Here is a 26,227-nt window from a genome sequence, read left to right as displayed (position 1 = left end):
TCTAATTAACTGTAATTAACTGTATCCAAATAATCAGGTCACAAAGCAAAAATACTTGGCAGCAATGGTTGGAGAAGACATAAATGACATTGATGTAAATTTGGTTCCTGATGCAATTAAGTTATAAGGGATGAAGGATTTCCCCCTGTCTGCTACTTTCTGCTTATTCATTGTGTAATAATTTTCAGGTAACTGATATGATGCAGAAAGCTCTGTTTGACTTCCTGAAACATAAGTTTGAGGGCAGGTAAGTGGCAAAGTTTATGGATTCCCTAAATATTCTGGTTATGTAATTAAATGTTATTTGTTATGCAATATTCTGGTTATGTAAGGAGATGTTATTTGTTATTAAATATTATGGTGATGTTACGCCTTATAGATAGCATGATATGAAGCAGTATGAAAACTTGATAAAATAATACTCTAAATAAATAATACTATTGGCTGTTGTGTATTGCAGAATATCCATCACACGGGTCACAGCAGATATCTCCCTTGCCAAGCGTTCTGTCCTGAACAATCCCAGCAAACACACCATCATTGAGCGTTCCAGCACCAGATCCAGTTTGGGTACAATAAACACACACACAAATGGCATAACATACCAGACAAAAAAAGTGTCTGTTAATGTCTATATGGTAATTCGACCAGTGACGCATATGCTTATTTTCTCTTAAAGCCTTTTTCACTGTTTCCAGGCTGTTTCGTGGTTGCTTTGTGGACATTCTATCAGTGTGTCCTGAACATTCTCTGAAACATTTCCTTGTGAGCTGTTGTGCCTGATTGGCTTCTTCTTTCTTTTTCATTCTTTCTTTCCGGCCCTCTCCACGCACGTCTCTTTTTCCGTCACACCCACTTCCCCTTCCACCTTCCTTCTCTCTCCACCTCAGACGTACTGGGTACGTATCTTCTCATCTCTTTCATCTCTCCTCTGACCTCATCCCTTGCCCATCCACATCACTTAACAATTTTCTCCTTATACTTTATTTGAGGCTCTGAAACTGTCTATTGCATGCTTGACCTGAAAGTGAAATAACTAAAGGGTCCATACTGTACACCTTTTTGCATTTTGTTTTGCTCCCACAAATCCTCTAATAATGTTTCTGTGGTTTTAAGTACGGGGGGGGGGGGGGGGGGGGACACACACGTTTTTATCACTTGTGCTAAATTTTATGTACTTTTGCTAAATATGATACATACTTTTCCGAAGACTGAATTTAAAACCATGCCTGCAACATGTGTAGAACTATATAGAAATCATTAAGATATAATTACTTTCATCTGCTCAAAAGGTAATACTATGGAAGTATAGAGTATGCACATTTAGCTCTACTTGCCATGAGTATTCAGTTTGATTAAATGTAGATATCTGTTCTTAAGCTTCTTAAATATATAAACATAGAACTCATATACATACTGTAACCAACATACTGAAAGTTTGGGTTTCATTAACATCTGTAACCAACGCAACTGAGCAATACTGGCTCAGTTGTGTTGGATGTAAGAACAGCTAGATGTGACAGTGCAGTGTGTCCCTGAGGACGGCATCTGGAGCCTCTGATCTAATAGACCATAATAACCTCCATGTGCATGATACTAACATGGCACTACTTTTGCGTTTCTAAATGTATGGGTCATACAAAGTAGATGCTGTATGTTTCTCTCTATGATAAAAAGTGTTTTTGTCTGATATGGATACCACTACCACTTTTACCCACTAAAATGTTTTTGACCTTTTGTTTGATTAACTTGTGTGTGTGTGTGTGTGTGTGTGTGTGTGTGTGTGTGTGTGTGTGTGTGCGTTTGTGAGTGTGAGTGTGTGCGTTTGTGAGTGTGAGTGTGTTTGAGCGAAAAAAAATAAATAAATAAATCTCCTTATCTCTCTTAGCTGAGGTGCAGAGTGAAATAGAGAGAATCTTTGAGTTGGCTCGGACCTTGCAGCTGGTGGCTCTGGATGCCGACACCATTAACCATCCATCTCAACTTGCCAAAACATCACTGGCACCTATAATAGTTTACATTAAGATTGCCTCTCCAAAGGTATTCACACTTCACTCATCTACAATCAAACACACACAAAAACTGAAGCATTCTATGTCAGTGCGTTATACATTTTTATGTTTCATTATGTTTTTTGTTCCTTTCTCTCCTTATTTCTATGTACCTACATTTTTCAAGGTATTGCAAAGGCTGATAAAGTCCAGAGGTAAATCTCAGGCCAAACATCTCAATGTTCAGATGGTGGCAGCAGACAAACTAGCACAGTGTCCCCCTGTAAGTATTTGTACTTATCTGTCTGTTTGTACAACATACATCATACTTGTTTTTTTCTGCTTCTCACAAAAAAAAAAATTCTCTCTTACTCAGGAGCTCTTTGACATCATATTAGACGAGAACCAGCTGGAGGACGCATGTGAACACCTGGCGGATTATTTGGAGGCATACTGGAAGGCCACACACCCTCCAAGCAGCAACCCCCCAAACCCACTTCTGAACCGCACTATGGCCACAGCAGCACTTGCAGCTTCACCTGAGCCCGTCTCCAACCTGCAGGTACAGGTGCTCACCTCGCTCCGCCGTAACCTGGAGCTCCTGGATGGCTCTAACCCTGTGAAGGAGGGCCAAGAGGAGGAACACGCCCTTTAACAAGGGTTGAGAGGCATAAAACACAGCTGTGAGGAGATGTCAGAGAAGCAGTCTCTTCCTCAGTGGCATGAAGAAACATACACACTGATCAAAGTACAGATAGCTGCTTGACAGTTAGGAATCTAAAAGTGCAATCGTAATTACCTGTGCTCCCTTTCATTTGAAATTCACGGGATTTCGCCTATATATACCCCTCCACCAACACACAAAAAAAAGACTGAACTACTATGTAGTCCTGCAATCAATATGCACTTATTGCCCATTATGCACCCCCACATACATGCACATATACACAACAATAAATTCTCATCTCTCTGCCCCTCCAAAGCACTCTTCAATTCTTCTTTTGCTGCGTAGGAAACATAGACTCGATCCCAACCCCTTTCCAAATTGCCATGGCATCAGCCTTACAAAACGTACTTACCTCTTTACCTTATTAACACCACACTTTCAGTCTGATCTGCATGTGGATGCTAATATTGCTTACCCTAGTTTAATTACCATGTGTGTTTTGACTGCAGTTTGAACAAAGCCCTATGCCCAGTCTCCACCTTAACAGTTGTCAAGGAGACAGTAGAGCTGTCGTCATGGCAGCGAGATATAAGTCAATCGTCTGATAAAGGATGCCTGATGTGATCCTATACATCTAGCCCCAACACATCACTTCCAAACACTATGTTGGTTCAAATTAGAAAATCATACACGTATACATGTACTTTGAGAACAAAAATGTACACTTTGGCAAGAGATCTGATGACTATGAAGACTCTGCTCCTAGCTCCTAGCATGTAAGGACCATGTATAAGGAAAAGCAATAAAGCCAAAAAAATGAAATGCTCTCTCCACACCAGTCATGTTTCACAAATACTGGCCACAAGGGGACAGTAATGACCTTGCGTGTTTCTGTGCCTGTGCATCTTTTTATGGCTGAATAAATGGATCCCTACTCCCAAAATAGTGCACTATTTGATCTTGAAATAATGGCTTTTACACCCTTTAAAGTCCACTGTATATCAGACAGGGAGTTGTTTCAGATTAGTCAAATGTATTCAAGCAATCAATCAATGTTTATTTATAAAGCACATTTAAAAACAACCACGGTTGACGAAAGTGCTGTACAAAATTAAAATAACTACAAAAACATACAATAAAGTAAATAACAAGTACTAGAATAAAAAGAAAAACAGATCAGGTGATATCAAAAGCAAGAGATTACCAGAGCCAGAGAGTATTATTTGTAATTTGTCAGCTTTAAAGGTCAAATAATTCTAATTAATTAGTTACATTTTTGTCAGATATAAGGTTGGTAAAGCTACTTTTTTTTCTGCTGATGTAATTGTTCTTGGGTATTCCAGCCATGTGAAGTGCATGAACAAGTCATATTACTAATCTTGTGACTAGTTAAACAATATACACCTTACCAAAACAAAATGTTAGAGTACATTAGTAGGGAGAGACTGTTTTGCTTAGCTTTTCATCTATTTATTGTAAACCTTTACACCCTAAACTAAATAAAGTGTAACTCTTACCAAGTAATATCTTCAGTAGTCTCTATAAGTCATTTGGTACCTGACAAAGTCAATGTAACAGAGAAAATAAATATTATCTTTTTAAAATACAGTTCTTTTACGTATGAAATATTAAATATTGCCACTATAATGGCCAAAATCCTTTACCATCCAGTCTCTCATGCCAAATGTGACGAAACATTTCAGATAAGATAGAGATTTTGTTATACATGGTGCAAACTAACCAAAGGCGTGATCTTGTAGGTGCAAACATTTGTTTACAAGAAGTAATGGCTAATTGTACACAGAGCCCCTTCTTCTGCACTTTAAGTACTTTGTTCATTCCTGCTTAAAAATACACATTAAATGGCCTTATTCAATTCCCCACAATCAACCTGTATAAAGAAGGCCGAGTAAAGATTCTTGCTTAGGATTGTATATTACATTTCACTGGGGACCTGAGGACAATTTTATTTGTAATTTATTTTCTATAAATGGCTCTTTAGAGTCATTGGATTAAAAAGTTTTTTTTTTTTTTTTTTTTATTTAAAAACACAGCATGTTAGTGTATGTGGGGATTGTGATGTTTTAATATATTTGACATTTGATCTCAAACTTTAACTCTTGTACTAACCTCCTGCTTGCTCTCCTTTGTTTGTGTTTCTGCATGCTGATTGGCCGGACTGTGTGATTTGGGGGCGTTGCTTGGCACAGGGTCCATTTCTCGTGCACAGTGAGCCAAAGAGGGAGGGGTCCGTTGTGGAACGGGCCTGCCCCCAGGACTATCAGACCGAGCTGAGCGGCAAGCAGCCGCTGCGCACTTCACGTAGTCAGTTACAAGCCGGGGGGCGTGGCTTATCACGACAGGACACATTTGATTCGGAAACACAGGGCAGTCGCGACTCGGCCTACACAGATGACATGGAAACAGATCCATACGAGGAACCAGAATCCTGTCGCAGCCGGTTAAACCCTGCCCACCACGCCCCACGACAGGCATCCTGGGAGGATGAGGGGGCCGAACCAGATCAAGAGAACCTCAACCTAGCACCGCCAATGACCAATCAGCATCACCGTGGGCGGGCCCACCTGAGGGAGCGCTACTGTCAAGACGTAGAGGCTGGTGAGACCACGGTAGGCCGCAACCAAAACCAGGAGGAGTGGAACAGAGACGTGTACATCCGCTAGAGCCAAAACCAATAGGACCGGGAAGATATGGAGAGTAATGGGGGCTTAAAAATGTAGGGGGACAATTGTTGATGTCTAAAGCTGGATCTGTTTACAATCCATAGAAACCATCACAGGCAAATGCTGTATAGTTCATATTTCCACCATGCGCATTATGCCAAACAAGCTTACAGTCATATTTAATTTAGCTAAACTTATTTCAGGGTAAGGAGGAAGCAAAGACATGTTTGTTTCCATTTTATCTTTGTTTCTAGTTTTCTTTGTGTCTTGCATGAACCCTTATCAGCATAAGGATAAATTCCTATTTCCAATGGCAATGAAGTAGAACTAAGGAAATATATAACCACAGTCTTGTGTGTATGTATGTGTGGATGTGAGAGCAAGTGTGTGCATGGATGTATGTATTTTGTCCTCTGACTGTCTTAATCAGGGCCTCTTTATCCCCTGTTAGAATATTCTGGGCCTCACATCTCTTTAGTTCCCTAGACCGGATTCATTACAAATTTACTGTGGGACTGAATGATCTAAATTAAAGATTAAAGGAGCCGTATTACACAGTCAACCTTCAGATATACTATGTCAATGGTGCAGTGGATTCACATAATGCATCACCAGGTAATGGAGGCCAGGATTTCCCTGGTCAAAATTCTCTACAAAGATCTACCAATATTCTTCATGTATATACTTTCTCTATTTCTTTACATATTATTTATTATTATGCTTATAATGCTAGAAACTGTTTTACATCATTTGCCTGATATAGCTTTATTGCTGCTACGTGTTTTTCCAGCCTGTACAGTAATCTGTTCGAAAACTCACATTTGTGGTATGAACAAGGTTTCAGTAAGGTGGCTGACACATTAATAAAGCCGACCAATGTTAACTTATTTGTGATAACAGGTATTATTATGCAAGAAAACAAACTTTAAAGCCGCTTTATTAAACATGATGTGATTTTCCCCACCTTCAAACGAGTATGACCTTTAAACAACTTTAAAACAAGGTCTAAAACAGGGGTTCTCTGCTCCGGTCCTGGAGGCTAACTGCCCAACACAATTTCAAGTTTTCCTGCTCACAACACACTGTATCAGGTGTTGTAGGCAGTAGGGAAACATTGCAGAGCGATGGGCCTCCATGGCATGAGTTGGGAATCCATTGTCTAAAGCACTTTGAGACCTCCATAAATGGCTACAACAGGGGACTATGATATTCAACATGTAGAGAATTTTTTATGTGGCATCATCCTGTCTCCTGTGTTTATCAAACTTTTTCTGATGCACTACTGCTGTGGGAATGAAAAGCTGTCTTCTATACATGCCAATCACATAACAAATGACAAGTGCCAGAATATTTCATGAAGTTACACCCACTATCACTGGTGGGTTGTCTTAACTCTGTGCCACACATGTTTTTGTTGTGTGGATGTGCTATAGATGTGTCACCCTTACTCTTTGTCTACTAGTTATTTTTGTCGCTTTAAGGATCTGATTGTGTGATCACACTGATTTTATAAAGAAATGCACAGACAACAGCTCATACACACACTCATGTATAAACACACACAGTAAACCTTCTACTGCCTTTTTCTCCTGCTCCTGCCTTTTGTGTCACTATCTCTGTGGGCATTTTTAAACAAGGGTTTTGTGTGTGTGTGTGTGTGTGTGTGTGGTTGGGTGTGGGTGTGGGTGTGGGTGTGGGTGGGTGGGTGTGCCGGTGTGTGTCTGTGTGTGTGTCTGTGTATATGTAAGGGACACACACACACTCAAGCAGCTTTTGATGTGCAGGAAGAGTGTCAGTGAATATCTTTGATGAGCCTGTTTTTACTCACATATATTGCAAAAGGACATCATGCTAATGATGTAATTCAGAAAATGTACAAGAAAATAGCTTAATAATGAATGTTATTGTTGCGTTATTGCAATTGTTAATATATGACAAAACAAAAACATGTAATCTTTGGTGCCTGATTGTAGCTCCATTTTGCTTTTTTCCCTTCTGTTTTTAATCTGTGGGTAAATCTGTATTTTAATTAAAATTTTAAATCAGAACTAATTTCTATGTTTGAAATGTTTCTTTGAGTCTAAGATTTGTGAGGGAGAAGCAGTAGAGGTCAGGGGGAAAAGGGCAAGTTTACAGGGTCTCATACAAGACAATTTAGGAGACAAAAAAATGTCCTATTACCACGGTGGTGAGAACAAAGAGCGTAAAGTCATGTAGAGAAGAAAAACAGTAGTCTGAATGGAAAACCAGAATAGGCATAGATTGGGTTGAAAAGGGAGAAGAAGCAGTTCTCAAAAAGTTCGCAACTTGCTGAATGAGTGATTTCACAATCATCCCCACATTACGGGCTCACACTGTAGATCAGTGGTTCTCAAAGTGGGGTCCATGAAGCATAAGCATGGCATCTATGATTATTATAGTTACAGTGGTGGAAATCTTAACCCACAAAATTATTATATTTATTTATAGTATTTAGCCTGTTTGTCTGCCCACTTGAACTGAGTATAAACCAATTGGTTTAAACCAAACTCAAGTACAACTAGCCTATTTATAAGTCAAGTCAAGTGAGTTTTTATTGTCATTCCTCTATATGACTTGTATACATTGGAACGAAATGTCATTTCTTCAGGACCATGGTGCAACACACAGGACTACACAATAGTGTGAGACAATAAATATACAGAACAGGACCAAAAATACACAGGACAACAAATACACAGACCATGGGCTGTAAACTGTAAACTATTGTGTAGTGTAACAGCACAAGTATAGTAGCAATACTGGCAGCAAAAACCAGTTCCATATTATAAAAGTGTGTTTGACTAGCCCAGGTGAGCATTGGGAGGCATCAGGGTGTTGAGTAAACTGACTGTCTCAGAGAAGAAACTGTTGCAGAGTCTGCTGGTGGTGGCACGGATGCTCCTGTTCCTTCTGCCAGATTGCAGGAGGGAGAAGAGTCCAATAGAGGGGTTGTCCACAATACTGGTTGGTGGCTTTGTGCATGCAGCAGTTGTTGAATAAAGTGTCAATGAATAGATAATCTTTTTAGCTGTTCTCACAATTTGCTGTAGTCTAGCGGTCGGAGGCTGTACAGTTCCTGTGATCAGGATGTTCTTAAACATGCCTCTGTAGAAGGAGGAATAAAGTGTTCTGTATGTGGAAAGTTCAGGAATAAAAATGTATATGGCTATAATAAATAATAAAATATTATTCTACATATGTGCATAATCAACCCAATATTTAAATAGTTGGATTATGTTCATAAAATAATTCTGCATTTAAACAGTCAGTGAAGTTCATTTTACAGTTAATGGTTCCCATGGCTGCAAAAACAAACCTTTTAGAACCCCAGCCATAGAACCTGATGTGGAAGGGCTTTTACAACCAGTGGTATATCTACAGTGGGGGAAATAAGTATTGGACGCGTTAACATTTTTTTCAGTAAATATATTTCCAATTAAGCTATTCACATGAAATTTTCACCAGACATCAGTATTAACTCAGGAAATCCACACATATAAACAAATCCAAACATTAAAGTCTATAAATGAAACGGAACGACACAGGAAAAAGTATTGAACACACTAACTGAAATTTATTTAATACTTAGTGGAGAAACCTTTGTTTGTAATGACCACTTCAAGATGCTTCCTGTATTAAGAAATTAATCGTCCGCAGTATTCAGGTGTGATTTTGGTCCGTTCTTCTAAACATACTGTCTTTAAATCTTGTTCAATTGGATTCAAATCAGGTGATTGACTGTGCCATTGTAACACCTTGATTTTTTTTTTTCTCTGAAACCAATTGAGAGTTTCCTTTACTGTATGATTTGGCTCGTTGTGCTGCTGGAAGCTCCACCCACGTCTCATCTTCATCATCCTGGTGGATGGCAGCAGATTCTTCGCAAGAATCTCCCGGTAAAAGGGCTCCATTCATCTTCCTTCAATTATATGAAGTGTGCCAGTACCATGCAATGAAACTTCAGTGTTAGTATAGTGTTTTAAAGGTGATGTGCAGTGCCATTTCTTCTCCAAACATGGTGTGTAGTATGACATCCAAAATTTTCAATTGTGCTCTCGTCTGACCAGACAACACTCTCCCAGTATTTCAGAGGCTTGTCCAAATGAGTTGTAGTGAACTTTAAAGGAGCTTCAACATGCCTTTTCTTTAGAAATGGAGTCTTGCAGGGTGAGCGTGTATTGAGGCCATGGCAATGGAGTGCATTGCCTATTGTTTTCTCTGTGACGATGGCACCTGCTGCCTCCAAGTGTTTCTGGAGCTCTTTCCGAGTGGTCCTTGGTTCTTGGGCTACTCTTCTGACTATTCTTCGGATTCCCTGGTCAGAAATCTTGCGAGGAGCTCCTGTGCATGGCCGGGTGATGACGGAGTGATGTTGCTTCCACTTGTGGATAACGGCCCCAATGATGCTTACTGGAAGATTCAGAAGTTTTGAAATACGTCTGTATCCGATTCCACCGTTTCGCAACAATAAGGTTGTGAAGGTCTTGGGAGAGCTCTTTGCTTTTACCCATCATGAGATGTTTCTTGTGTGACACCTTGGTAACGAAAAGCCTTTTTATAGACCATCAATTTACTAACCCAGCTGATATTGATTTACACAGATAGGGGGTATAATTACTGACGGTTTTCAGCTGGTTCCTTGCCTTACCTTGCCTTGGAGAACTGCTTTTTCTTAACGTGTTCAATACTTTTTCCCCTGTGTCATTTGTGAGTGTGTGTGAGTGTGTGTGACTGAGAGAGAAATAGAATAGTGTCATTAAGCCTATTCAGCACATATGCTTCCTTACTGCGTAGGTGAACCTCATAACATTCATGAGTTGAGTCATTATGGTAAATCAAGATATAAAATGCACAACAGACTTGCCTGCTCATAGTTGAAAAGTGTGTGTGTGTGTGTGTGTGTGTGTGTGTGTGTGTGTGTGTGTGTGTGTGTGTGTGTGTGTGTGTGTTTGTGTGTGTGTGTGTGTGTGTGTTTGAGAAAGAGAGACAAACATACGCAGACAGCATTCCCAACCCCAGCGTGTCTAACCACCCACATCTGAAAAAGGTTTGAAAATACTTTATTACACATAACTTTATTTATGTACTTTAATGTTGTGAATTTGTTATATTTGTGGATTTCTTGAATTAATACTGATGTCTGGTGAAACTTTCATGTGAATAACCTCATTGGAAATGTATGTGCTGAAAAATACTAATATAATACTTATTTCCCTTACTGTAGGTCTGATTTCTCCGAATCATCTAAATATTTAGATATCTTTAGGGGATTGTTGAAAATAATATTTTGGAATGATAAGTGTCCCATAGAAATACCAAGACGAGACAAAATGTATGTTACATTAAAGTGTAATACATTGATATTATTACATGAGAGTAACATAATTGATTAACATAATTTTCAACCTTCTTCATGATTCAGCTTAAAAAGAGCAGCCACGAGAGCAGATGTGGGTGGTTAGACACGCTGGGGTCGGGACTGCTGTCTGCGTATGTTTGTCTCTCTTTCTCAAACACACACACACACACACACACACACACACACACACACACACACACACACACACACACACACACACACACACACACACACACACACACACACACACACACACTCTTTTCAACTATGAGCAGGCAAGTGTGTTGTGCATTTTATATCTTGATTTACTATAATGACTCAACTCATGAATGTTATGAGGTTCACCTACGCAGTAAGGAAGCATATGTGCTGAGTAGGCTTAATGACACTATTCTATTTCTCTCTCAGACACACACACTCACACACACACACACACACACACACACACACACAATAAAGAGGAAGTTAAATGGCACATTTATATGCTAAACCATTTGTTTCATTTGTGAAGTACCACAGAACTGCAATTGTCATTCAAACTAGTCAAAGTGTGAAAATTGTTACTGCAGTGTTTTACCACATTCTTGTAAAATGGAACTGAAAAGCAGCAGAGTAAAAGGCCTAAAAATAATTAGGGACCTGTTCTCAGACAATCTTTTGACGTGGTTCAACCAACTGCAACAAAAATTTGACAATGCCCAAGGGCACTCCTTTAATTAACTTCAAATTCACCATTTTATTATCTTTAAGCAGAAACTTATTATAGAAACCTCCATATTGGGATATAAGGGATATCAGATTCATTTCTGATTACAATTTAAGATACAGGACACATTATTTATTTATTTTATTTACTCAACATTCATGTCACCTATATTCAAAGGGAATGTGACCTTAATAATAAATATATTAAAGATGAAACAGTTCATTTAATGCATCACAAAAAATGTTATGCCACTTCCATGGTTCACAGCTAAACTGAAACAAAGAGAAATTGTGTTTCTTTCTCTTTTTCTGTTTTTTAGAAAAGTTTTGTCCCCAATGTGCTTTGTATGTAGAGTATGTATTCTTTTAATTAATCATTATAGAAACATAAGTTATGGTCCCAAAAGAACTCTCTGTCACATTAACATAGGGTTGACATAATGGGAAATTCTGTTTCTTTATCAAATTAGAGCATCTCAGAATTACTTTTAGACTTTAAAGTGACCTCATGGAATCACAATTATAATTTCCTCAGTGTGACATTACAGAAAGGGGTAGGACAAAAGATACCCACAGGTACTTCCTCTGACAATTTTTTAACTTCCTGTAACAAAAAAACTGTGTTCCCAATAAATTGTTATGTTATTATACATGTATGTACATTTATGACATACCAATGCAGTATCTATATTTGTGAAATGTTCTCTTTTTTTAAGTTAGTTAAGTGTAGGAAGATGAAAACCTACTGGCATAGGTAATGCAAGTGTGCTTAAGACAAAATAAAGTTACATTATTATTTAATAAATGGTAAAGACATAATCAAATAATTTTTTTTACAGATTACAATGGGGCCAAAACAACATATATTAATGTTATCTCCTTTTTCTGGATTTGTTGTTGTTGTTGTTGTTGTTGTTTAATTGCAGTGCAGTAAATTGTGATTTCTTGATTTAATCTGAATCTCGCTTGGACTAGACACAAAAAAGAATCTTGCAAATGACTAGCAAAGTGATTTCATTAAAAAGGATCAAATGCAATTAACAGATAAAGCATGAATAATATACTTTTTGGGGATATAATATAGTTTGGTATGTAAATAAATATATAAGTATATAAGTATGTAAATGAGTATACTATATATGTATAATATATGTACTTATGTATGTATAATAAATATATAATATAAACAAATTTTTGTTTAGGGAAATTTTAAAGAACTTAGTATACCAGATACTCCTATGAGTATTATATCTAATTTTAACAGGATTGATGTAAGAAAAGTCAAAATATCTTAAATGATTTGGATCGAACCTACTATTCAGTACAGTGATATATTGATTGGGAATAACTGTTTCAACTCAACAGTGTTAGTGTAGTGTTAATCACACCAAATGGTCTCTAATAAATATTTTAGTAAACCTAATATGTTATGCCTGGGTAACACTGTGATGAAGTGGGTAGCATTGCAGCCTCACAGCTCTAGGTTTCTTGGTTTGAACCTGAGGTCAGGTTACTGTCTGTGTGGTTAAAGCTTTGGGTTACTGCTCAGAAGGTTGGGGGTTCATGCTGCCTCTGTTGGGCCCTTGAATAAGGCACTTAACCGTGCTCTAGGGGTGCTGTATCATGGCTGACCCTGCGCTCTGACCTCAACTTCTGAATAAGCTGGGATATGCAAAAATAATAAATTAATTTCACTGTGCTGCAATGTAATTTATGCAATCTTTGAATGTGTGTATATGGTGCACTATGATGGCCTGGTGTCCCACCCTGGGTGTATTCCTTCCTTACTCCCAGACTTCCCAGATCAGGCTCTGGATTCACCATAATCCTGACCAGAATAAAGTGGTTTCTAAAGATGAATGAATAATAGACTAAACAGTTAGATTTGGCTACACAAATGTATTTTTGTGTTATAATCAAAGAAAAAATAATAATTAAAAATGAGCAGTATTAGTTAGTACATGGAGATGTATAACTCCCAGGTAATTCAAGGGAAATTCTTCAAAATGGCCATGTGTCTGATTGACTTGTTCTTCCTTCTTCTGTACAAGAGTCACGGGAATTCCATGACAAGCTTCTTTCGCTTTTGATTACATAAGTTTCCGTTCCGCATGAATTCCCACACACTAGGGCGAAAATAAAGCGATACAACGTCAACATCCGGCGCTCTGCCCAAGTATTGGCGCAGGTTTTTTTGTTTTTTTAAAAAAAAACAGCAACACAACGCGTCATTACAATAGATGGCCAATCGGACGTGCTATTTTTACGCACTTCGTGCGTAGCGTCACGTCTTGCGTCAACTTTGACTCCGCCCACCTGTAATGGAAAGAATTCTCCGTGAATCAGTAGAAACTCATTGTCTCGTCACCACAGGTTGCGGTCCTGTGCGTTTCCGCGGACAGAGCGGAGGGAAATATGAGCGTCTCTATGTTCTCATAGAATTTAAAGAAACCAACAAACAGTCACTACACACTTTGGCTCTTCACGTCGTCGAACAGCCTCGAAGAATTCATCTCGAATGTATTAATAAGAAGGATATTTTGACAGCTTTGTGGAGAGATATCTAGGTTTCAGATTTGCGCTGAATTGTGACTAACACTTGTATATAACATGGGACTACTTTTTTCCAAACTGATGACGATGTTTGGAGACAGAGGTAAGGATTTTGAATCTTATTACTTTAACTGGTGGTTATCAAAGTAGGGCTGAAGCAGAGCCAAAGGTCTATTGTTTTGTTTTTGTTGTTGTTGTTTATTTTCTTACAGTGGTGGAGATGACAACCCACCATTACCAAAGTGATTATTAAAGTGAGTTCTTATAAATAAATGGGTTTAATACAAACTTTACTAACTCAAAAACATACAGGCCTATATGTCAACTTGGACCTAATGTGCTCTATAAGTTGAAAGTATATAATGATAATAATAATAATAATAATAATAATAATAATGATTAATAATGATGATAATAATTCTCCAGTAAATGTCAAGAATATTTCCTCATTTTTAAGTTGCTTCGAATGAAAGCGTCTGCTAAATGAATAAATGTAAATATTATTGAACACATTAAAATAATGAGTCTATGCTCAGTAGAGTTAAAGCCCTCCATAACTACAAAAAGCTTGAGAAGCACTGCCCTAATCATATAATTAAATGCTGCCTTTGGCGCCATCATAATTAACAAGTTCATTAATAAACTAGTAGTTTTTGTATTATTAGCACCATTGTTTTCTTGATTATTTTTTAGGGCATTTTCTCTATCAAACTGTTTTTTTTAAAGTTTTGGTCTCAATGTTTGGACTCATTACAGGCAAAGCTCCAAAGGGGAATTCTTAGTTGAATTGAATTGAATCTCCTATATAGTATGCTACTATACTCTAGCAGTATACTTCAATAAATGCATGTCAGCCAGCAGCATTTGGCATTTCTCAATATCAGTATCCTAGTACACAGAATCATCAATAGATGATTGGTCATCTGTTGTCTTCACCTGTGCAACCTAGATAAGATGTTCTGTTCTGTTCTGTTTTTTTTTACAATGGTTCCACCTTGAACCTGCACAGCTGTTCACTTACTATTAAGTCATGTATGTTTTATATTTATGGCATTTGGCAGACACTCTTATCCAGAGGTTTTATGCGTTTCACAGTTATTAGCTAGAGCTGTTTTCATGATACTGACCTCCATAATCTTGTCAATGAGGTTAACAGATGAGTGGCAAGGAGGGCTAGAAAAAGCCTTTTAAAACTAACTTTAAAATAACTTGTCAGTCAAGCCTGAATATGTAATCAATAATGGCTTTTCAGCAGAAGAACAATATGTTTTGTGTTTTCCTCTGACGACTAATGGCACAACTTTTACTCAACAAGAAAAGAAAAAAAAAGGACTGTGAAATCACAACAAATTGCAGACAATTAAAGTTTAACATTATAATGTTCTGTAGCCAGTTATAAATATAAGATGTTTTTTTATCTGTGTTGGTGTTTTTCACTTCCTTATTTTTTGTTCAGATGTAACCCTTTGGGCATGATGACATTTCAGCATGCTTGCATATTCATTTACTTGAAATTGTGAGGTTTTAGAAGTAATTTTTAATAACTCTTTTTCAATGTAAATCGCAAAATCACATCAATAAAACATTCAACAAAACCATTCAACATTTCTGACAATTAAGACACATCAAACATATTCTTGGCTTTTTTGTGTGGTGTGTGTTTTACACATAATGTTCTCTCCTTTTCCAGAACACAAAGTAATCATTGTGGGTTTGGATAATGCTGGGAAGACTACCATCCTCTACCAGTTGTAAGTGTTGTTAACAATAAATACATTATTGTTACCATGCTTTCATTCTTTAGTCAAAATGCTTCAATAGGTTATGATTTTAATGATCTACTGTTTCAGTGGTACAAGACAAAAGTAACTTGGGCTTAGATGTAGAAGTAGGTGTTTTATGTAACTCAGTACACTTACTCTCTCTCGCTCTCTCTCTCTCATATTAGTTTGACTAAAGAAGCTGTGCATACCACTCCTACTATTGGCAGCAATGTGGAGGAAATCTCTGTCAAGAAAACACGTTTCCTTGTTTGGGACATTGGGGGTCAGGAGGCCCTTCGTGCCAGCTGGAGCACCTATTACTGCAACACAGAGGTGTGTGTGTGTGTGTGTGTGTGTGTGTGTGTGTGTGTGTGTATGTATGTATGTATGTATGTATGTATGTATGTATGTATGTATGTATGTATTATGTATGTATGTATGAGTGTGTGAATGAGTGAGTGAGAGAGATTTTTGGTGTCATCAAAATGCTTGGATAGTTAAATATGTAAAAAAAAAAATAATAATAATAATAATTAAAAATAATAATAATAAGTTTAGGTTATGCCTGTGTCACACACTTCAGTATGGTGATATGCAAAACAGAGGTCCAACCGTGAAGCTTTGCTTAACAGATTAACCAGCTTTCATATACTGATATGAATTTATGCACCCAGGGAACTTGTTGACACATGGCTTCATGTAATGGTTAATAATACACGCCAAAAATTAAACCATATGAAGCACCTGCTGAAAAATGCTTTGCAGTCCATTAAGAAAATCACTGATAGTTTCCATCATGTAATGGACCTGAAATGGAAATGGCTTAATAGATTCCAACAGATTCCTGTTGTTTTCCTTTAGGCACTTTCTGGTTACTGTTAAATACCACCAGAACCCAATAGAGTCTTCTTTCATTAGAACCATTAGGATCAATGCATTCTATTGACTGACCATCATGGACCTCCTGAAACCAATTAGGACCTAATATAAACAATTTGCTTTTCTTTATTTTTAATGCCGAGGTATTGAACTAAAACAATACAGAGGTCAAAAGCAAAAACACTCTCATATAAAGCCTTATTAAATGAGATAACAAAAATCGTAGTTTGTGAATTCAAAGCCGATAAAAATAATCAAGATTAATTTAGACTATCAGACTAAATTAGAATAACAATAATCGTAATACGTGTAGATGTGGTCAAGTTGTCAGACATGTTTTAATAATTGGACAGATAATTTAAATCTGTACACTGTTTAATTTCAGTTGTGTATCTCTCTGTATGTACACATGCTCTGTAACATTTGGTAGATAGTATGCCATATATCATTTATACATTCACTGTTCTTTAGTGTATCAGTCATTCTCATGTTTTCCTGGCTAGTACTAAGTGAAAGAGTAACACTCTGTCTCCAACTTGCAGATTGTGATTCTGGTAGTAGATAGCACAGACCGGGAGCGTTTGACCCTTACGAAAGAGGAGCTACATATGATGCTTGCACATGAGGTGAGCTCATATTCATCTACACTGTTTTCTTACTGGTCTTGATTGCCGGTGGCCATGAGATTATTGGTTACCAATATATAATTTAAATTAAACTGCCCACTCCAGGATCTACAGAATGCCTCAGTGCTGGTGTTGGCCAATAAACAGGATATGAAGAATAGCATGACAGCAGCAGAGATTTCCCAGAGTCTTACCCTCAGTTCTCTCACAGCTCACTCCTGGCATGTCCAGGCCTGCTGTGCACTTACTGGAGAGGGGTGAGTGGAAACTTTATAATAGAAGCATACATGCATTTCAATGCTGTTAATGACATTTCTGTGGTAATGACACCTCATTTCCTTGATTTTTTTCCCTCCCCTTTGTAGTTTACCAGCAAGTCTGGACTGGATGAGTTCCCGAGTTATAGCAAACTAGCCGAGCAGTGATTTATTGTAACTCTGCAGAGCCAGAGTTTATGTACCATATGTGCCTACAGTCTCATCAAATTCTAAGAGTTAATGTTGGGGCTTGCTCAGAGCCCCACTCAAACTGAGCATACTGGAGACACCATATGCTACAGCTTTAGCTATGTGTAGATTGAACCCTGGACATGTGACATATGTGTATATACTAATATGTAAATGTTTGCATATTATGTCTTCATTTTAGAGGTCACATTGTTAACATTACAAACAGATTGTGTTGTCCAAGGTGGGAGAAATTGCACTGATTTTGTGAATTCTGCTTGAACTGTGTATTCTTGGCTGTGGTACTGGATCACTCCCCAAGCACAGCCCATTAGTGTTTGGTGCCAAATTCATATGGACGTTGGTGCTTAATTTTTAAGCTTTAAACTGGAAGCATTACTTCATATATTTAATAGAATGTTGTTTGTGTTTGATGGACCTAATTCAAATGAAATTAAACAAGTATTGAAATTTTTAAATATTGAAAGTAAGGTGAGTGTTCAGACTATACGTTCTGGTTCATTTTATTTTTGTACAAATAAAGATTTAAAAAATCTTTCTAGATGTTGTGAATTCAGTGTTCACTGTAGCATGGTAAACCAGGGGAAGTTGTTATACAAAGATTTTCAGGTGTATTCAAACAATGAACTGTGGAATGTATTAAATGTACATTCCGAAACCATTTAACATGACGACCTGCACAAGACCTTCAGACACTTCTTATCACTACCTATTTAATTGTAGTAAGCGGTTAAATTAAGCAGTTAAGGATACCTCATTCAGATGAGTCAGACATAGGTACAAGGATTTGAACAGCAGACGTCCTGATCTGCAGTAAAATGCTCTAGAACTCAGCTATGCCCCAGTGAAAATGCAATACCAAACAATATTCCATGCGTTTCTAACTGGACATCATTGAAACACAATTAAATCTCACTTTTGTCACTTAACAGCATTGCAGGTATGGTACCATGCTCCATGATAGTGAGACCATATTCTTTATCTTACTGGTGATTTCCATTAATATGTTAATGGCATAGAGTGTAAATCACTTAAAGATAACATGAAGCGAGTCAGCTATGGGACACCTAGATGTGAAGCAGAGACTGCTTCATCTGAAGCTAAACGCAGCGGAAAATGCCTGAACTCTTTCGAGATGACAGTGTTGTATATAAAATATACATGAAATAAACACGAGGGAGACCTAGTATGAGTAATATGTAATCTTATTGAGAATTCACTGGGCTGGTGGACTGTATGAACAGATGTTCACCTAAGACACACACACACACACACACACACACACAGACACACAGACAGGGCTGGTGTTTATGAAGAAAACAGTAATTAATCTCTTTCATATTCTGTTTCATGAAAAACTCTTATAGGGTAATGTACATGCAAGCACTAGAAACAAAAAAAGAAATGAAGAACAAACATAACATTTACTAATAATGTTGGGATGGTGTGTTTGAAAGTGTCCGTTCTCAACGAAAATCCCGTCACAGTGACACAGACAAGGTCAGGTTATTGTTAAAGAGTGAAACAAAACAAAATATATTTTGGAGCCAAGCTGCACCTGCAAGATAAGGGTTAACATACGTAATGGTGTTCTGGGAGAGATAACTCTAAACATATTGGTGTCTGGGTCATCCTGAGCCTAAGAAAACTGTATAAATAGAAGAGCTTCAGCTCTGGTCTTTGAGATTGCATTTTGGGACGTCTCAAACTGTGGGGATCTCGTGTGGTGGAACGGAACGAATAAACCTGGACCCTTGCTTCTTCTCACTGACGGCTGGTGTCTTATTTTTCTTGCTCCAATTGAATATGTGAGTATCTGTTTCTATGTTAAGTGTCTTCAGGTAATAGGCAAAATTTGAGCAAGCAACAGGAAGGCTACAGTAACTCATGAAATGGTGTACACTTTTGGTAAGCAAAAGAGAAACCTTTCAGAATTCAAAGCCCATCAAACCTTGAGGGGGATGGTCTACAATAGCAGAAGACAACAAGAAGCTGCGGCAAGAATAACAGATGACCACATTGGGTTCTACTTCTGTCAGTCAAAATGGAAACGGGTTCTTTGTTCTCCCTTGCCGTTCTCAATCTCAGGATCTGAGTACAATACTGAATTGTTTGACATCCATCATGCTATTGGTCATTTCAATCTGCATATTCCGGGTCTAGACTATAAATCACTTAAAGGTAGAGTGAAGAAAGCCAGCCAGGGGGCACCCAGACTAGGGACCTCTTGATCTGCAGTCATGGACGCATCCTGGACGAATCCATGGACGCATCCTGCCTTGTGTCAACAGTCCAAGCCGGTGGAGGGGGTGTAACGGCGTGGGGAATGTTTTCTTGTTACACTGTGGGCATGTTAATTCCAGTCGACCATCACTTGAAAGCCACAGGCTATTTGAGGATTCTTGCAGACTATGTGCCACAATTCACCCCATCAACTACTGACTACTTCCTAACTATAATGCACCACGTCTCTAAGAACACTCATCTCAAACTGTTTTCATGAAAATGGAAACGGGTTCTTTGCTCTCCCTTGCCGTTCTCAATCTCAGGATCTGAATACAATACTGAATTGTTTGACATCCATCATGCTATTGGTCATTTCAATCTGCATATTCCTGGTCTAGAGTATAAATCACTTAAAGGGAGAGTGAACAAAGCCAGACAGGGGGCACCCAGATTTGAACTAGGGACCTCTTGATCTGCAGTCAAATGCTCTCCCACTGAGCTATACCCCCAGGTTAACTCAACTGCACAGCATCACTGCTGCTTTGTATAGGATGGTCCTTTGTAACGCAATCAAAGCCAGTTATAATCATGTCACAGCTAAGAGTACCTCAATACAGACAAGAGCCAGACAGGGGGAAAACAGATTTTAACCCCAATCTCTTGTTCTGCATTAAAGTGCCCTACCGCTCAGCAATGCCCCCAAAAAACATACTTCCTACTTCTGTCGGCCAAGAACAAGAAGCCGCGGATGCTCTGGGCACAGGCTCATCAACACTGCTCAGCCGAACAGGGGAACGAACGCGGTGTTTTTGATGACAGATGAATTTCGGGTTCTTCTAATGGCACACAGATGCTTGTGTCAGAATTGGCGCCAACAGCATGAATCCATGGACGTATCCTGGCTTGTGTCAACAGTCCAAGCCGGTGGAGGGGGTGTAACGGCGTGGGGAATATTTTGTTGTTACACTGTGGGCATGTTAATTCCAGTCGACCATCACTTGAAAGCCACAGGCTATTTGAGGATTGTTGCTGACTAGACAGGGGGAAAACAGGTTTTAACCCCAATCTCTTGCTCTGCATTAAAGTGCCCTACCTACAAGAAGCCGCGGATGCAGTGGGCACAAGCTCATCAACACTGCTCAGCCAAACAGGGGAACGAACGCGGTGTTTTTGATGACCGATGAATTTCGGGTTCTTCTAATGGCACACAGATGCTTGTGTCAGAATTGGCGCCACCAGCATGAATCCATGGACGTATCTTGCCTTGTGTCAACAGTCCAAGCCGGTGGAGGGGGTGTAACGGCGTGGGGAATGTTTTGTTGTTACACTGTGGGCATGTTAATTCCAGTCGACCATCACTTGAAAGCCACAGGCTATTTGAGGATTGTTGCAGACTATGTGCCACAATTCACCCCATCAACTACTGACTACTTCCTAACTATAATGCACCACGTCTCTAAGAACAGTCATCTCAAACTGTTTTCGTGAAAATGGAAACGGGTTCTTTGCTCTCCCTTGCCGTTCTCAATCTCAGGATCTGAATACAATACTGAATTGTTTGACATCCATCATGCTATTGGTCATTTCAATCTGCATATTCCTGGTCTAGAGTATAAACCACTTAAAGGGAGAGTGAAGAAAGCCAGACAGGGGGCATCCAGATTTGAACTAGGGACCTCTTGATCTGCAGTCAAATGCTCTATCACTGAAAACATACTTCCTACTTCTGTCAGCCAAGAACAAGAAGCCGCGGATGCTGTGGGCACAGGCTCATCAACACTGCTCAGCCGAACAGGGGAACGAACGCGGTGTTTTTGATGACCGATGAATTTCGGGTTCTTCTAATGGCACACAGATGCTTGTGTCAGAATTGGCGCCAACAGCATGAATCCATGGACGCATCCTGCCTTGTGTCAACAGTCCAAGCCGGTGGAGGGGGTGTAACGGCGTGGGGAATATTTTGTTGTTACACTGTGGGCATGTTAATTCCAGTCGACCATCACTTGAAAGCCACAGGCTATTTGAGGATTGTTGCTGACTAGACAGGGGGAAAACAGATTTTAACCCCAATCTCTTGTTCTGCATTAAAGTGCCCTACCTACAAGAAGCCGCGGATGCAGTGGGCACAGGCTCATCAACACTGCTCAGCCGAACAGGGGAACGAACGCGGTGTTTTTGATGACCGATGAATTTCGGGTTCTTCTAATGGCACACAGATGCTTGTGTCAGAATTGGCGCCAACAGCATGAATCCATGGACGTATCTTGCCTTGTGTAAACAGTCCAAGCCGGTGGAGGGGGTGTAACGGCGTGGGGAATGTTTTGTTGTTACACTGTGGGCATGTTAATTCCAGTCGACCATCACTTGAAAGCCACAGGCTATTTGAGGATTGTTGCTGACTAGACAGGGGGAAAACAGATTTTAACCCCAATCTCTTGTTCTACATTAAAGTGCCCTACCTACAAGAAGCCGCGGATGCAGTGGGCACAGGCTCATCAACACTGCTCAGCCGAACAGGGGAACGAACGCGGTGTTTTTGATGACCGATGAATTTCGGGTTCTTCTAATGGCACACAGATGCTTGTGTCAGAATTGGCGCCAACAGCATGAATCCATGGACGCATCCGGCCTTGTGTCAACAGTCCAAGCCGGTGGAGGGGGTGTAACGGCGTGGGGAATGTTTTGTTGTTACACTGTGGGCATGTTAATTCCAGTCGACCATCACTTGAAAGCCACAGGCTATTTGAGGATTGTTGCTGACTAGACAGGGGGAAAACAGATTTTAACCCCAATCTCTTGTTCTGCATTAAAGTGCCCTACCTACAAGAAGCCGCGGATGCAGTGGGCACAGGCTCATCAACACTGCTCAGCCGAACAGGGGAACGAATGCGGTGTTTTTGATGACCGATGAATTTCGGGTTCTTCTAATGGCACACAGATGCTTGTGTCAGAATTGGCGCCAACAGCATGAATCCATGGACGCATCCGGCCTTGTGTCAACAGTCCAAGCCGGTGGAGGGGGTGTAACGGCGTGGGGAATGTTTTGTTGTTACACTGTGGGCATGTTAATTCCAGTCGACCATCACTTGAAAGCCACAGGCTATTTGAGGATTGTTGCAGACTATGTGCCACAATTCACCCCATCAACTACTGACTACTTCCTAACTATAATGCACCACGTCTCTAAGAACACTCATCTCAAACTGTTTTCATGAAAATGGAAACGGGTTCTTTGCTCTCCCTTGCCGTTCTCAATCTCAGGATCTGAATACAATACTGAATTGTTTGACATCCATCATGCTATTGGTCATTTCAATATGCATATTCCTGGTCTAGAGTATAAATCACTTAAAGGGAGAGTGAAGAAAGCCAGACAGGGGGCACCCAGATTTGAACTAGGGACCTCTTGATCTGCAGTCAAATGCTCTCCCACTGAGCTATACCCCCAGGTTAACTCAACTGCACAGCATCACTGCTGCTTTGTATAGGATGGTCCTTTGTAACGCAATCAAAGCCAGATATAATCATGTCACAGCTAAGAGTACCTCAATACAGACAAGAGCCAGACAGGGGAAAAACAGATTTTAACCCCAATCTCTTGTTCTGCATTAAAGTGCCCTACCTACAAGAAGCCGCAGATGCTGTGGGAACAGGCTCATCAACACTGCTCAGCCGAACAGGTGAACGAACGCGGTGTTTTTGATGACCGATGAATTTCGGGTTCTTCTAATGGCACACAGATGCTTGTGTCAGAATTGGCGCCAACAGCATGAATCCATGGACGCATCCTGCCTTGTGTCAACAGTCCAAGCCGGTGGAGTGGGTGTAACGGCGTGGGGAATGTTTTCTTGTTACACTGTGGGCATGTTAATTCCAGTCGACCATCACTTGAATGCCACAGGCTATTTGAGGATTCTTGCACACTATGTGCCACAATTCACCCCATCAACTACTGACTACTTCCTAACTATAATGCACCACGTCTCTAAGAACAGTCATCTCAAACTGTTTTCATGAAAATGGAAACGGGTTCTTTGCTCTCCCTTGCCGTTCTCAATCGCAGGATCTGAATACAATACTGAATTGTTTGACATCCATCATGCTATTGGTCATTTCAATCTGCATATTCCTGGTCTAGAGTATAAATCACTTAAAGGGAGAGTGAAGAAAGCCAGACAGGGGGCACCCAGATTTGAACTAGGGACCTCTTGATCTGCAGTCAAATGCTCTACCACTGAAAACATACTTCCTACTTCTGTCAGCCAAGAACAAGAAGCCGCGGATGCTGTGGGCACAGGCTCATCAACACTGCTCAGCCGAACAGGGGAACGAACGCGGTGTTTTTGATGACCGATGAATTTCGGGTTCTTCTAATGGCACACAGATGCTTGTGTCAGAATTGGCGCCAACAGCATGAATCCATGGACGCATCCTGCCTTGTGTCAACAGTCCAAGCCGGTGGAGGGGGTGTAACGGCGTGGGGACTATTTTGTTGTTACACTGTGGGCATGTTAATTCCAGTCGACCATCACTTGAAAGACACAGGCTATTTGAGGATTGTTGCTGACTACACAGGGGGAAAACAGATTTTAACCCCAATCTCTTGTTCTGCATTAAAGTGCCCTACCTACAAGAAGCCGCGGATGCAGTGGGCACAGGCTCATCAACATTGCTCAGCCGAACAGGGGAACGAACGCGGTGTTTTTGATGACCGATGAATTTCGGGTTCTTCTAATGGCACACAGATGCTTGTGTCAGAATTGGCGCCAACAGCATGAATCCATGGACGCATCCTGCCTTGTGTCAACAGTCCAAGCCGGTGGAGTCGGTGTAACGGCGTGGGGAATGTTTTCTTGTTACACTGTGGGCATGTTAATTCCAGTCGACCATCACTTGAAAGCCACAGGCTATTTGAGGATAGTTGCTGACTAGACAGGGGGAAAACAGATTTTAACCCCAATCTCTTGTTCTGCATTAAAGTGCCCTACCTACAAGAAGCCGCGGATGCAGTGGGCACAGGCTCATCAACACTGCTCAGCCGAACAGGGGAACGAACGCAGTGTTTTTGATGACCGATGAATTTCGGGTTCTTCTAATGGCACACAGATGCTTGTGTCAGAATTGGCGCCAACAGCATGAATCCATGGACGCATCCTGCTTTGTGTCAACAGTCCAAGCCGGTGGAGTGGGTGTAACGGCGTGGGGAATGTTTTCTTGTTACACTGTGGGCATGTTAATTCCAGTCGACCATCACTTGAAAGCCACAGGCTATTTGAGGATTGTTGCAGACTATGTGCCACAATTCACCCCATCAACTACTGACTACTTCCTAACTATAATGCACCACGTCTCTAAGAACAGTCATCTCAAACTGTTTTCATGAAAATGGAAACGGGTTCTTTGCTCTCCCTTGCCGTTCTCAATCTCAGGATCTGAATACAATACTGAATTGTTTGACATCCATCATGCTATTGGTCATTTCAATCTGCATATTCCTGGTCTAGAGTATAAACCACTTAAAGGGAGAGTGAAGAAAGCCAGACAGGGGGCATCCAGATTTGAACTAGGGACCTCTTGATCTGCAGTCAAATGCTCAACCACTGAAAACATACTTCCTACTTCTGTCAGCCAAGAACAAGAAGCCGCAGATGCTGTGGGCACAGGCTCATCAACACTGCTCAGCCGAACAGGGGAACGAACGCGGTGTTTTTGATGACCGATGAATTTCGGGTTCTTCTAATGGCACACAGATGCTTGTGTCAGAATTGGCGCCAACAGCATGAATCCATGGACGTATCCTGCCTTGTGTCAACAGTCCAAGCCGGTGGAGGGGGTGTAACGGCGTGGGGAATATTTTGTTGTTACACTGTGGGCATGTTAATTCCAGTCGACCATCACTTGAAAGCCACAGGCTATTTGAGGATTGTTGCTGACTAGACAGGGGGAAAACAGATTTTAACCCCAATCTCTTGTTCTGCATTAAAGTGCCCTACCTACAAGAAGGCGCGGATGCAGTGGGCACAAGCTCATCAACACTGCTCAGCCAAACAGGGGAACGAACGCGGTGTTTTTGATGACCGATGAATTTCGGGTTCTTCTAATGGCACACAGATGCTTGTGTCAGAATTGGCGCCAACAGCATGAATCCATGGACGCATCCTGCCTTGTGTCAACAGTCCAAGCCGGTGGAGTGGGTGTAACAGCGTGGGGAATGTTTTCTTGTTACACTGTGGGCATGTTAATTCCAGTCGACCATCACTTGAAAGCCACAGGCTATTTGAGGATT

General features: G+C 40.1%; 2 protein-coding genes and 2 non-coding genes across 8 annotated transcripts in view; 2 read left to right on the top strand and 2 right to left on the bottom strand.

Annotated features, from left to right (window-relative positions):
- The window catches only part of cacnb1 (calcium channel, voltage-dependent, beta 1 subunit), a 37,678-nt gene extending 30,284 nt beyond the window's left edge, over window positions 1-7,394 (top strand). For 3 of the 5 annotated variants that reach the window (XM_017460884.3, XM_017460866.3, XM_053675779.1), the window contains 6 exons: window positions 189-247; window positions 461-570; window positions 1,889-2,040; window positions 2,179-2,274; window positions 2,368-2,553; window positions 4,869-7,394. In XM_017460884.3, the coding sequence (XP_017316373.1) occupies window positions 189-247; window positions 461-570; window positions 1,889-2,040; window positions 2,179-2,274; window positions 2,368-2,553; window positions 4,869-5,342 (1,077 nt within the window). In that variant the 3' untranslated portion in view covers window positions 5,343-7,394. Of the gene's footprint in view, window positions 1-188; window positions 248-460; window positions 571-1,888; window positions 2,041-2,178; window positions 2,275-2,367 lie in introns of all 5 variants that reach the window. The other 2 variants (XM_017460909.3, XM_017460904.3) reach the window with 1 other exon arrangement.
- A 6,373-nt stretch (window positions 7,395-13,767) lies between these two features.
- Window positions 13,768-18,250, top strand: arl5c (ADP-ribosylation factor-like 5C). The gene is made up of 6 exons (XM_017460916.2): window positions 13,768-14,083; window positions 15,671-15,731; window positions 15,929-16,076; window positions 17,165-17,248; window positions 17,354-17,505; window positions 17,614-18,250. Exons 1-6 carry the CDS (start codon window positions 14,038-14,040, stop codon window positions 17,660-17,662), a joined length of 540 nt encoding a protein of 179 aa, XP_017316405.1. The 5' UTR covers window positions 13,768-14,037; the 3' UTR covers window positions 17,663-18,250.
- Window positions 18,251-20,378: 2,128 nt separating this feature from the next.
- trnac-gca (transfer RNA cysteine (anticodon GCA)) lies at window positions 20,379-20,450 on the bottom strand. Its single transcript has one exon. It is a non-coding gene; the product is annotated as a tRNA-Cys (tRNA).
- Window positions 20,451-23,316: 2,866 nt separating this feature from the next.
- Window positions 23,317-23,388, bottom strand: trnac-gca (transfer RNA cysteine (anticodon GCA)). The gene has a single exon. It is a non-coding gene; the product is annotated as a tRNA-Cys (tRNA).
- Between the last annotated feature and the right edge of the window lie 2,839 nt (window positions 23,389-26,227).

Source organism: Ictalurus punctatus, chromosome 2 (assembly GCF_001660625.3).
Source record: "Ictalurus punctatus breed USDA103 chromosome 2, Coco_2.0, whole genome shotgun sequence".
Taxonomy (NCBI): Eukaryota; Metazoa; Chordata; class Actinopteri; order Siluriformes; family Ictaluridae; genus Ictalurus; species Ictalurus punctatus.
Note: the sequence above shows the minus strand (reverse complement) of the source record. Positions and strands in the feature narration are given on the sequence as shown.

Coding starts and splice junctions, on each gene's coding strand:
- arl5c (XM_017460916.2), top strand. CDS start 14,038: ATGGGACTACTTTTTTCCAAACTGATGACGATGTTTGGAGACAGAG. Junction 15,732..15,928: donor ACTACCATCCTCTACCAGTT/GTAAGTGTTGTT, acceptor CTCTCATATTAG/TTTGACTAAAGAAGCTGTGC. Junction 17,506..17,613: donor TGTGCACTTACTGGAGAGGG/GTGAGTGGAAAC, acceptor TCCCCTTTGTAG/TTTACCAGCAAGTCTGGACT.